This window comes from Scomber japonicus, chromosome 20 (assembly GCF_027409825.1).
Source record: "Scomber japonicus isolate fScoJap1 chromosome 20, fScoJap1.pri, whole genome shotgun sequence".
NCBI classification, from domain to species: domain Eukaryota; kingdom Metazoa; phylum Chordata; class Actinopteri; order Scombriformes; family Scombridae; genus Scomber; species Scomber japonicus.
The window spans coordinates 17,585,964-17,599,427 of NC_070597.1; the positions used below are offsets into that span (position 1 = coordinate 17,585,964).

At 39.9% G+C, this 13,464-nt stretch overlaps 1 protein-coding gene across 1 annotated transcript in view; it reads right to left on the bottom strand.

The window, feature by feature from the left end:
* Positions 1-11,316, bottom strand: part of LOC128381216 (SH3 and multiple ankyrin repeat domains protein 1-like) — a 28,540-nt gene extending 17,224 nt beyond the window's left edge. The window contains exons 1-12 of the mRNA XM_053341166.1: positions 10,828-11,316; positions 6,477-6,680; positions 4,292-4,363; positions 4,089-4,197; positions 3,744-3,895; positions 3,355-3,522; positions 3,021-3,062; positions 2,204-2,320; positions 2,020-2,097; positions 1,778-1,844; positions 1,342-1,517; positions 1,096-1,226 (exon numbers count right to left, since the gene is read on the bottom strand). Coding sequence (XP_053197141.1) covers positions 1,096-1,226; positions 1,342-1,517; positions 1,778-1,844; positions 2,020-2,097; positions 2,204-2,320; positions 3,021-3,062; positions 3,355-3,522; positions 3,744-3,895; positions 4,089-4,197; positions 4,292-4,363; positions 6,477-6,680; positions 10,828-11,316 — 1,805 coding nt within the window. The remainder of the gene's footprint in view (positions 1-1,095; positions 1,227-1,341; positions 1,518-1,777; positions 1,845-2,019; positions 2,098-2,203; positions 2,321-3,020; positions 3,063-3,354; positions 3,523-3,743; positions 3,896-4,088; positions 4,198-4,291; positions 4,364-6,476; positions 6,681-10,827) is intronic.
* Positions 11,317-13,464: the final 2,148 nt, after the last annotated feature.

A 13,464-nucleotide genomic window follows, 5' to 3' on the forward strand; every position in this document is an offset into this window, starting at 1 on the left:
TATAGCATTTATGTCAGGTATAAAGAAAGTACTGATAATTCTAATACAATTAGTGTGCTAAATTCTTTAACTATTATATGACATAATAATGATATTCAATGAAATTAATGTTTTTTAGCACACAGGGAATTAATGTAATGTGTAATGTACAAACAATAAACAATGTGAGGCATGTGGACATGGATGTAAATCAAGCTGCAACTTCCTATCACATAATTTATTCATTTTTAAGAATTGAATAATTTATAATTAGCAGAAGTGGCTCTAGGGATGGCAATATCTCAGCAACTATTGGATGGATTGCGATGAAATATGGCAATCCTCTAACTTTTACTCTTTACCACCACCAGCAGGTCAGAATGTTCACTTATCTGGTGAAATAGCTTCAGATCTACTTGATGGATTGGGATAAAATTTTGTGTAGACATTCATTGTTCCCTGAGGATGAATATTAATGACTTTAGGGATCACCTGACCTTCACTGAAGCACCATCATGAGGTTCACATCTGCGGTTGTAAGTAAAATGTCTATCAGATGGATTGTCATGGAATTTGATACATTCACATTCATCCCCCTCAGGATGATTTGTAAGTAAGGTGACCCATTCACTTTTCACCTTTGTGACATCATCTGGTTGAAATTTGAATTAGTCCAATGTCTGTACTTTGGGCTGAACTCAAATGACAAATGGCTGCAATTATATAGTGTTTTTATCCAAAATGCTTAATAGTGTTTCTGCTGCTCATTTTTCCAATCACACTCACATTTAAGCACACACTCACACATTGATGACACAACTATGGAATGTATCAACCATCGGGAGCATCTCTGGGTTCAGTATCTTGCCCAAGGATACATTGAAGATCAAACCACTGACCTTCTGATCAGTGGACAAAGCCGCTCCAGATGGTAACTATATTTAAAACATTTTACCATGACTAACTCCAGCTCAATTTCTGTGGTTTTGGATGATAATAATATCCATCAACACTAGCTAATGGAAACTGGAGGCGTCTGTTAAGAGATGACCCGGAAGTACCTGGTAAGAGTAAGAACACACTACTCTTTCTCTCTTCATGTGTATGGTGTCTTACCCCTGTCTGCCTCGTGGCTGCCGGTGCCTCTCCTCTGTGTCACTCTGACCTCCTCTCCCTCTTGATGGGGAACGAGTACGAGTTCTGGGGCTGCTGGAGCTTCTCATGCCAATGGAGGCTCTGCGCTGGCCCTGCAGAAACACACCAAGTCCCATCATGCTGTAACTTATTATCAGTACAAAATGGAGAAAGTGATGTAAAACAGAGACATCAGCTGATCAGCATCTATCTAACGGTCTTCAGTACCTGTCCCGGGTTGGGATTGGTTGCAGCCTTGTTGGGCATAGCCAGAGGGTCAGACTGTGTCATGGTGTTATCACTGTTAGCGCGCAGTAGGGGGTGGGAATGGAGCGAGGGGAGAGGCAGGGTGTGGGAGCTCTCTTTTCGCTTGGGAACATACTTTGGTGATTCCAAAAAGGGCACTGAGGATAGAGGCGTGAGGTGTGAAGATGAGGTGCACAATTAAGGGTCAAGAGGTGAGGAGTGAGGAAGGGCCGCAGGGTTTAATGTGACAGGATGAGATGGAGGGAGAAATGAAGCAGATTGTTAGGTAAAAAGAAGGGAAATTGTAAGAGGAAATACATGATAGATTCAGGAAAATGCAAAGTGCAAAGAAAGGAAGGTGTTGGGATTTAACACTTGACAGCTCCTTCAGAAGAGACAGTTAGGCATGAAAACTTACCTATGTCAGTATCTTTGTGGTTTTTGATGATTTCTCCAAGTTCAAAGTTACCAGATAATACAGCTAGCTGCAAACACAGGAAACAAAATGATGTATAATTGCTCTCATAATTGTTTTGTAATTGTTGCTTTTCTTGTTTTAGCATGTTGTTTTTTCTTTTTAGAATACAGTTGGCAAACACCATAAACATTTCTAAATATGTTTCTCAATTAACAAAAGTATTTAACGGTGGTACCATTTACCTGAAAAGGGGTCTGACCATGCTTGTTCTTCGCCTCCTTATTTGCTCCCCTGTACAGAAGAACACGGACACAGCTTTCCTGATAGATCAGAAAGGGATAGTGATTAGTTAACAACTTCAGACAAACCACCAATAATAATTGTAGCAACAATAGTTTCATATAAGATATCTGTTCCTATACTTGCTTTGTTGTACAGCGCAGAAATGTGAAGTGCAGTGTTCCCTGAGGCATTTTGAGAAGCGGTGTCTGCCCCATAAAAGAGAAGATGCTCCAAGTGCTGGGCAAAGCCATTCTGGCAAGCCTTTCAATGTCAAGCATGTGATAGAAAGATTGACAAATTGTCAATGAGTGAGAGTCAATGTTATGAAGCATACGAGAGGACAAGTTAAAGGGAAGGTGTATGACTTTACATATGGGACTGTTTCAATGCTTTAGAATTACATAGAAAATGAGAGAAAAGGAAAGAAAGAAAGAACAAAGAAAAGGAAATATGTTTTACATCTACATTCAGAACCATAAATACTCTAAAAACAGGTCAGTACCAATTACATTACACCATGGTGGAAAAGAAAGGAAACAAAAAAACATTAAAACAACATAAATGAGCCTTCAGCAGCCTGAGAGAGAGGTTTCCTCATATTTTTCTGCAGGGACTAAAATATCACAAGATACGTACGAAGTAAAGAAAGAAAACACAGAGCACGGCAAAACCAAAATAAAATACCATGACAACCAGCTTGCAGCACAAACGCAAATTTACCAGAATGTCACAGAGATATAATGTAGGCAATGCACCCGCATCTACAGTAAGAAAACATAATGCTCTTTTTGAACTGGACTCAGTTTGAGATGACTCACATTTGAACAGGTTTAAGGGAACCACTGCATGTCGTGACTTTTTTCACTTCAGTTTTTTCAGTATTTCTATCATATCATAATAGTCAGTGCCTTTGCCTCTGAAAGGCTGATGGGGATGATGGAGATGGTAGGATGAAGGGTACCTTATGTATCTCTTCCATTCCAAACTCCTCTTCATCCCTGTGCTATGGAAAGAGAGAAGAAGGGGAGGAAGGAGAGAGAATGGAGAGAGGAGTGAATGAAGGCTGAGAGAGGAGGGGTGTGAAAAAATGTTGAGAGAGACGGAGGACGATGTTACATCAAACACAGAGATAAGACAGGGAAATGTTGGTGCACTGGCTTCATTTCACACGTGAGGAGAGACAGACACCATATTTGTAAATCAAAATATGAAAGGAAACCATGTGGGAATGGACGGCCAGATCAACAGACAAGTGGGGTAGTTATAAATCTATATCAGGAACTGTCCATTTGTACCTGATGAGACTCGTCCCAGCCATTCTCGTCCCTTGTGCCCAGCCTTGCCCTGTAGTACAGCAAGGTCTCGCAGCAGGAAGTGTCGCCCCCTGCCAGTACAGTATGGTACAGCGGGGTCAGAGCACAGCGGTCTTTGTAGTCTGGAGACGCTCCCAGTGACAACAGAGCCTAGCAACAGCAGACATAAGATAAGAGTATATGAGAATAGAGTACATATTGTATATCTATATATATAGTTGTAATGGTAATTCATTTACTTACTTACTATACTTTCTCTGTAAGGTTTTTACATGATTCATAGAATAAAATGTAATTCAGTCTAAACCCTGTAAATTGTTATAATAATTCATTACTTGAGCATGCATGCAACTTTTATTTAAAGTCCTTACCAACAGCCCAGTGTGATTGTGAACCCTGACAGCTTTGTGCACCGCTGTCAGGCCATCTCTGCTTCTGAAGTCCAAATGAGCGCCGCCCTGAACCAGCACCCTGATGCCCTCCACCGCCAGGCCTGACTGCGCAGCCACAGTGAGGGGGCTCTCTGACCCACAGAGGGAGGTGGTCAGGAAGAATGACAGATAAAAAGATGAAAGTGAAAACCCACCTTCAGATACTCTGCACCACTTGATCATCATTTGCAAAATGATTTATTTGAAAGCAAAAGATCTATAGAGTCAAAAACAGGATTTCAGGAGACAGGAGAGCAAGAACACATGGGACTGTGACAAACTCACCTCCGGTGTCAGGGTCATGAAAATTTGGATCAAGACCTTTATCGAGGACTTTTACCATTTTCTCTACTGCTCCAGTCTGAATGTAATCCAGGAACTTCTTCAGACTGGCCTGAGAGGGGTAGAGGAGAAAGGAAAATGATGTCAGTGAGAGGAAATGAACACTGTCCGACAGCAACTGTCAATAGACAAGAAAAGAAAAATACCTTTGTGCTGAGTTTGGCGAGAGCCTTCTCGTCGAGATTTGTCTGTTTATAAACTCTGGTTTTGTACCTAAACTGAGGACCAGAAACAGATATGTGTGAAAAGAGTGATTCATCTTTCACAGTTCAGTGTATGACTGACTGGGTACACAGAAAAAGGAACAAAAGATTACTACAGTATTTGTGGTGCAACTCTGTAGTTTAGGTTATGTTTTACAGTGAAAGTGTTTTTAAAGTGAAATTTATACAGTTTTTTGGGGGGATTTGTGGATGTTAGCTTGCACTTTTTCAGCAAATAATTGAATTTAGTATATTTCAATATTGCAGCTTTAATCCATAAAAAGCACCACTAACAGCTTTCACTGTTTCTGCTCATTCACTCTCCCACTCAATGTCAGTGGAACAGCTCTGTGTTTTATTTCTTCAGGATATTACGTCAGATTTGGCTCTCTGTTCTTTGGGGGAAGCGTGATTGTTCTGTGTTTTTAGGTTTTTAGGTTGATGTCTGGTTTTAATAATGTTTGTTGTTTTATTCTGTTTTATTCTCTGTAAGGTGACCTTGGGTTACTTGAAAGGCGCCATCAAATAAAATGTATCATTATTATTATTATTATTATTATTATTATTATTATCACATGTAAGGCTCAATTAGTAAAACCATGCACTCAGATTTTGATGGTTAGTGGAGTGCTTCAACATGAACAGGAAAAGAGGAGGAGAAGAAGAATATGTTGTCTTGTGTTTGGTTTAGTAATGCCAGACCAGATACTACAGATATTACTTTCAGATATGAAATACTATTTTTTTAAATAATTATATGGCATTATTTGTTATTATTTCACTGATCAGAGAGTATATCTAGAGCTTTATTTTAAGGATTTTCTTTCAACCACAGGAAAAACTACACATCCATATACACAACAGGATCTGACATATAGATTCCTCCTTGACCAGACACTAAAAACTAAATATTTGTAAGCAAGTATGTCCCAAAGTGTTCTCATCTGGTGATCTAAATGTTTCAAAGACCTCTACGTTGTGCCAGGAATAGATTTCAGAAGTGGATATATAAAAACATGGAGAACAGTCTAGAAAACCACACTTCAAAAACCCCATGAGTCATAAACATAACATGCTTCAAAAGATGAGTAAACTGAGCTCAGGTAAAAGGGAGACCTAGTCAATGAAAACCACCTGACTGGATGTGCTGTCTCTATCAGCACTGTGCTGTGATGACAACCTATTTCCTGGCTGGGGAGCTTGGTAGGTGAAAGGAAAAGTCTAAGCTTCAATCTAGCAGCTGACAGCTAAATGGAACCACATGCAGCATTTTTCAAACAGAGGTGTGTTTGGCCTGGATAAAGCAGAATATATCTTGATAATTGCAATATGATAACTATATGCCATGTATATTAGTGAAAGACAGTGTTCAGTGTCCCAAAAATCTACTCTACCATTGAATACAGGTCCAGTTCAAGTCCTGTATTGATTCAAAATGGCACCACTCATGTTATAAATACATGCACTCACAGTGCTGAGAGATACATTCTGCTGTGGAGCAGGATTTAGGTAAAAGCCTCATCAGTCCTCAGACATGTACTCATCTGGAAAATAGTCAAGAATGTAAACACTCTGGTTTGAAGCCAAACACTCAGTGCAAGATGGATCCTCTTTCAGCCCCACCCAGCTCATCAACATTTACATCAGCTGCACCACCAGAGGGCACTGTGAGATAATTGTATCAAAGCATGGAAACTTGATATTGATGTCATCTCACAACCCACTTCCCAAATAGAGGAGCAATAATAGAATTTGTAGGTTACATAATATGCAGAAAGCAATTAAAGTCGTGATGTTAATATTGTTCTTGTCAAGATTTGGTTACAATTCATTTACTGTGTTGAACATGGGAATCCTAGTTTTTAAGTGTAACTTTTTTGAGTTGTTTGTCTGCAATTGTATAATATTTCCTATGATTTTTACTTAGTTATGGTGAGTAATAAAGCTACAGAGGCCGTAAAGTTTACAGAAAAGATACAACATGAAAAATATAAACAGTCTAATTAAATTTTAATTTCAGAGTCTATTTTTAGGATCTGGCTAACATTGTTTAGTGGGTGAGGGTGCTGGGGACTGATGACTCATAGTTATGGCTCTTTTCACTTTTCTACAGTTTCTGTCTCCATACCTCCAGGTAAGGCACCCCTTTCTCAAAGGACTGTGAGTAGTCTCGCAGGGCCCGCTCCTCCTCCAGGAACTTGGCATCCCGTCCATCTCCAGCCGGCTGGAAGAGGCCATAGTTAAAGACATCCCACAACGACTCGCTGAGGGAGCAGATGATCTGTTGCTTCGCGTTCCAGACCGTGCAGTCCGGGTCAAACTGGACACACCTCTGACAAACAGAGAGCATAAAGGAGGGTGGAGGTCAGAGGATCAACAACTGCTCTGGAGATAGAAATAAAAATAAGTTCAGTTAAGAATTACAGACTTTGAGAGTGATACACTGACATGTTGCAGTATTAAAGGGTTGGTTCACCCAAAAAGGGGGGAAAAAAAGAAAAAACATAAACATGTAGTGTCCAAGGTTCATGGTACACTGTCTGCTGGAAGAGATGTGGCTGTTGAACTTTTTTATTATATTTTCCATGTTTTAAGCACCGCAAACTAATTTGCATTCATCTCCATATTTGGGGTTTTGTGAGGAGCTCTCAGAGCTGGAACCACCTGCAGGTAATGTATCATGTTACAGGCAAATGGGCATGTTAAATATACTGTAGGCTAGTTGGGTGACCAACCTTACAAAGTAAAAGGACAGAATGGTCAAGGTCACAGGTGCTGGATGGAGCCCACCGCAGCAAGCACTTTTATGACTGTGATTTCTGCCTGACCAGACCAATACCCAGAAGCATAACAACTAACAGCTACAGTATATTGGAGTTTCAACTTGGCTGGTCAGTTAGCTAATCTTAAATAACTGTAAACTGACCTACAATAGAGCCTTTATTGCATTTCAGCCTGAAATAGAAGGTTGTAAAGTATATTTACATAAGTACTGTACCTGAGTACAATTTTGACCTACTTTCAGGTGAGTTGTCCAATCATAGATGATAATACAACTTTGATAGGTCATTCATGTCTTCATAATGAATGCTATTACTTCTAGAAAAACCTCAAATGTTATTTTTTACATTGTGGTGTTGTTAATTTTACTTACATAAAGAGTCTGAATACTTCAACCACTGTAAGACGAAGGAGTGCCAGCACCCATAATAATAATCTCTTAGCCCTTGCTTTTAGCATTGTGTTTTTGGTCTTAGCCAATTTAAGTTCTCCCAAGAAATAAGATGATTTCTGCCTCGAGCAGCTCTGCCTTTGAAAATTGTTTGCGTCATTAAAGAAGTAATTAATTGAATTCATTCAGTAGTATCTGTCTAGTTTTGCATGTTGCCCATGAATGTTTGTGTGTGTTAATATGGGCATACACATACGTATAAGTATGCTCTCATTAAATTATATTATACACAATTGTAGTCATATTTAGTAACCTAAATTAATATTTTTAGTGAATAGCATTTTACTATTATGGATTAATAACACAGCACGATAGTTATAACATCAAATGGTGAATGAGAAATTCATGAGAAATGTGATGTGTTCAGAATATGAATGCATCACTTTTAAATAATTAATCATCTGCCACACTCATGGAAATAAGATGACTTATCCTATCCTTACAGCCTGTGTTATCAGGATATTCCAGTCTTTCACGCCACTTTTTTTCTCCACACCCCAAATGAAGAAGTAAAGATTCTATATTGAGATAATTATTTCCCTTTGGTTATTTTCTTCTTTGATCTCTGCATGCCTAATATCAGATTTGCACAACAATCCAAAAGAGAAAGAACACATTTGTCTGGAGAGAAAAGCTCCTACTGTATGTTCATATGCGTTACTCCAGAGACCCACTGGCCACAATGAAGAAACACCTTGGATGTATTATGTGTATGGATGTAGTATGCATAACTAGATTTTATGGTGATTTGTGCACTGCCCATTTTTTTCCACTGGAAGACCATCTTTTAGTCCTTTTCTTATTAAAGCCTGGAGCCGCATGATATAGCTGACCGCATATAGGGCTTAAACAACATGGCAGAGAGGTCTGAATGAGATGCATGCATCCATGCTATTGTTCTATTTCAGAGAACTGTAAGTAAAATTGCACAGCTCAGCACACTTTCATGTACCCCCACCCCTTGAGCCCCCACCCTTTACAGCACCCCCTCCCTAGGTTGCACTATTTGATAGTGTAGCCAACTCTATTGGCATGGCAACCAGTTCATTAGTGGAGGCAGGCACCCGTTGCCGTAGCAATGTCTTGGTGGTCCCTGGGAGGTAAGCCACATGATAAGGATGTGAGTGTGTGTGTGTGCACGCATATAAGCAAGTTGTGAAGTATGTGTGTGTGTGTTCTTATGGGATTATAATTGTGCAAAGTAGTTTATAAATGTGTACATGCTGTGTGTGTGTGTGTGTGTGTGTGTGTGTGTGTGTGTGTGTGTGTGTATGTGTGTGTGTGTGTGTGTGTGTGTGTGTGTGTGTGTGTGTGTGTGTGCTTGCACATCTTTCTATCTTTGGGAGAACTCATTTCAGTTGAAAACCAGCGTTGTGAGGACATTTCTGCATTGGGAGAACATTTTGGTTGATCCTCATGACTTTAAAGGTTAGAATTTAGTTAAGGTTCAATTTAGGGTAAGGGTTGGGTTTTGGCAATTAGCTGTGATGATTATGGTTAGAGTAGGGGTTAGGCAATGCATTGTCAATGAGTGTCCTCAAAAGGATAAAAAGGACAAACGTGTGTGTGAAAGAGAGGAAATCAAGTGGCTAATCCCTGGGAGAGGAGACTAATGTAATGTATACTGTGTATTACTGTGGCATTTCTCTCCACAATCATTCTGTTTTATACAATCAAGGATTTTCTAAGATCTCTCTGGCAGTACATGTGCCCGCTCAGGTGACCTTCACTGAGCTGTATTATGTTTTTTTTAATGCATACATCTTCCTCTTTGCCTATTTATTCCTCACATCTCTCCTCATAACATCCATTTCCTTCTTCACTCTATTTAAATAGCTTCTAATACTCTCTCTCTCGTCACTCATCACTCTTTAATTCAGTTCAATAATATCTCAGCTGCGGGGTTTGGGGTGCTCAGTGTTTGTCAGTGGTGTGCAGAGCTGAATATGATGCCTGTGGCCGATGGAGACCTAAGAGCCACATAGATGCCTTCATATATTCCTTCCTTTCTAGCGTCACTCACTTCCCCAGCTCTCCCCAAACTCATTAAAAATCTATTAGATAATTAGCAATTACTGTTACATTGAGGGCAGATTAGCTGACATGTAGAACAGTCGGCATGTTCAGGGAGTTGAAAATGGAGAAAGGATGATGGGGGAGGGGTTCCAGGGGCCTCCATTCTCACCTGGATATGGTGTGTGTGGGCTGGACAATTCTCACCTGCCACCACCATACAGCTGAGACATGCTGTAAGTGTGAATTAGTACTAACTTCAGTTTTTGAAACTACCATAATTATGTCCAAACCTGACCCAAGGCACACATATAAATGGTGTTGTTGACTAAATATGTCTGCCCTTGCAGGTCACTCAACACAACTCAAGCTCTGCATTTCTTCGTATTTCCTTTCGGGACCCATCCTGGGGCTTGTGGGACAACTGGAATGAAAATGTGCTGAATTTAGATGTGCTGCAATAGATGTGTCTAATCTGAAACAGATGTAAGTCAATAGTGCAGCAAAACTACTGAAAATGCTGCAATTTACAGATGCAGAACAGCTGAGCTTAGAGGGCAGGTTTGAATCCTATCAGCATCAACTTGTAAAATCACAGCAGGCTTGAAAACAAAGACAGGGTAGAAAATAAAGTAGAAGAGTTGTCACAAAACCATATACAAGCATATAGTACTGTTATATCAGGGATTTTAGGATATTCATAGCAAGGAATTACAAACGAAATCCCTCACCATTAGAAAGTTACTGTAACAGGTTACGTTTTACTCACACAAAATCTGAAACAGTACAGGTTGACTTAAATGCTATACTGTTTTCATTTTGTAATACCTTTTGCAAGTTACTAATTACTAATTACTAAAATTCATTCAGTGGAATTCAAGCTGTCTCTCTCTGAGGTAGCAATACCAGAGAGACTTGGCTTGAACTACTTCCTCTTTTGGAAAGACCTACAGTCACTGCCCTGTTTGCAGAAGATGTTTTATTACACACGTTGGTACATTTAAATATCTGATTTTAATTCATCTTGGCAGTTTACAGATGTTACATTTTACAAATTTTCCTTACCAGTTTTGAATATTAGGAACTGCCCTGAGCTGTATTATTCATGTGTCTGCTTTGACCTTTTTGAATCTTAGGTGTCAAGAAGAAACAGGGATAGCTTTATATGAGGGTGTCTGCATGTCATGAATTTCAAATATACTGTATGGTGTTTTTGATGAAAACATGCACCTACTGTTTGTTTGATGTCAGGGATCCCAATGCGGAACACCATCATGCTCAGGTAAGTGTCCTCCAGTGGAGCCACTGTGGTCATGCTGCGTTCCATGAGAGCTCGTCTCTTCTGCAGCGCATTCAGGCCTGTGTAATGAGTCTGCTGATTGGCCCCAATAAGATGCTTATTGGCTGCTTGATGATGTAGTTGGGCTTGATTAGACATGGTAGCAATACCCCGGTTGCCAAGGTTGCCCGGCCTCAGTGGCCGGTCTGCTCTCTGTCTACCGACCACAATGGCTGCTGGTTTCACCACCTCACCGCCTTTCCCTTCCCATGACTGTCGTCCTCCCGTCATTTCCCTCTCCTCCAGACCTTCTAACCCTCCATTCTCCATGTCAGGTCCATCTTCCCCTTTTCTGTTTTCTCTGCCCTGCTCCTCTTCCTCCTCTTCATCCTCCCCATCTTTGTCATCCTGACCGGGATAAAAGTGCTCGTTATTTCCCAGCATCCTTTGCTGTGCAGGGGTCACTGCAGAGAGGGCTGAGTGACATAGCTGTCATGGAGACAAAACATGGCTATCCCATGAGACTTGCTTCATCCTTAGAAACATGCTGTGGGAAACAGGCAGAAAAACGAGTAAGTTTTGATCATTTAACTCTTTATTTCATTGTTTGAGTAAAGTTAGCAAAATTTGAATGTGTTTGTTAAAGTCTATTAAAGACACGTGCAATAATAGAAGAAGCCACCGGCAATGCTAATAAGACCACATGTGTGAATGAGCACAGAGCTGGTCCACATTTTCCATTTAGCCACTGGGAATGCATCGGGGAATAGCAGGCTGATGAAAGACAGGCTATATATAAATTCTGTGAATTTGCATCACAGGTTCTTTGCAGAAGAGAGTGAGTTGGATATGCAATTTAGCTTCACATGAGGTCAAGATCATTTGTGATAATGGTGCCGACCTATGTCTGAGGCACAACCCAGGGCTAACAGTTTAATGTGAGCTCCTTAAAGGAAAATTCCACCCTCAGATACGTCTACACACTCATACATCCTCAGTCTTTGATGTTCATTGTGATGCAGGTTTAATTTTGAGATGAATTAAAATTTACATCTCAGTGTACTCAATGTCCCTCAACCTGCCATGAACATGTCTATATGGTTCAGTTACGTGATACATTTCCCGCAATACCTTGTTATAACTCCCTGAAATATACCTTAACCATGGATGTATTAGGAGGGCCGAATACAGAGTTGCTGCTCAGCCTGTGTGGGCCAAAAAGCATTTTCCACATATATCACTATTATTTAAAAAATCACCTTTGACAAGACACCTCCGACTACAGGGTCAATTACTACCCTTAGTATCATGAGTTTTTAATCCATGAAGGTTTCATATTAGTACAGCTTTCCAACAGCCTTGAAAAGCAATTATAAGTGTGTAATGTCATCCCACTTTAAAGTCTATGGGTATAGCGGGATTGTCAAGTGCCATATTTGTCATCATCCAATGATGAACTATGACAAGCATAAGGGTAGACAATATAGCTGGACATACTCCGGACTAAATTAAATTTAGTCAAGGTCGATTTCAACCAAAAACCTGTCTTTTTGGTGTGTGGCATTTGCTCCAACACATTTTGAAAATATGCCAAAATTTTGTTTAAAACATGTGCAGGAGTTTTCTTACTGAAAAAAGAAACAGTCATGGCCCTTAATTAAAAACAACAAGTGTTATGGTTACATGGCACTCCCTTGCATTATGCACAATTGATTTCTCCCTTTATGAATGTCGGCACAAAGTATAGTACATTGCTCTTTGATTGTGAGGGACTGACATCAAAACATAATCTTTACAGTTGATATTTTAGAAAAAATTCCAGTTTCCTGCTGGGAGCAGAAAGCACCATCAAACAATAAAATTGACCCCAAAATGCAAGTTGCATTGTCAACAGCAGTTTTCAAAGGGTGGATTTTTGCTTTAAGATTGTTTCATTGCTTCACTGTGCTTCAGATTTGGCATACTGGCGCCTCCATATGTTCTGTCCTGGTTTTTCTGTGGTGAAGTCTGGCTACAGGGGCTTTGCCATCATGCAGATCTGGACTATTGCCAACAGCCGCCTAATGATGGTGAATGACGCAGGGAATCTCCCACTGTCTCATTGGCAGTTTGGTGCTCTGAATATCATGTGAGTTGGGACTCTGCAATAGATACTCAGATGGACAGATGGAACTCAATAAAATATCACATGAGGCTATGGAGACACAACTCAAATTGGGACACCCATTCAGTCACAGATTAGCAACATGCAGTTACTTAAAGGGTCAATTAGTTATTAATAAAATAATGTAGAAAACATGGTGTTGATGGCAGTTAAAGGGGCAGTAGGTGATTTATGTCTTTTGACTTATCAACCTCTATTGGTGACCAAGGACATCAACAGGTGTCTGGCACAGCTTACAGTGTCCTGTAATTGACATAAATAATAATGTAGAGATGAATTAGCTAGCCAATAGTGCAAAGATACAAGAGAGACACTTGATGAGGAGTTGTATAGTACATCACTATGCCAAAAACTGCTTCCAGATTAAAATGCGCTTGCTGATTTTCTAGTGTTAGTTGAAAAAGTTTGTATCAGTGTAATGTAAAAAG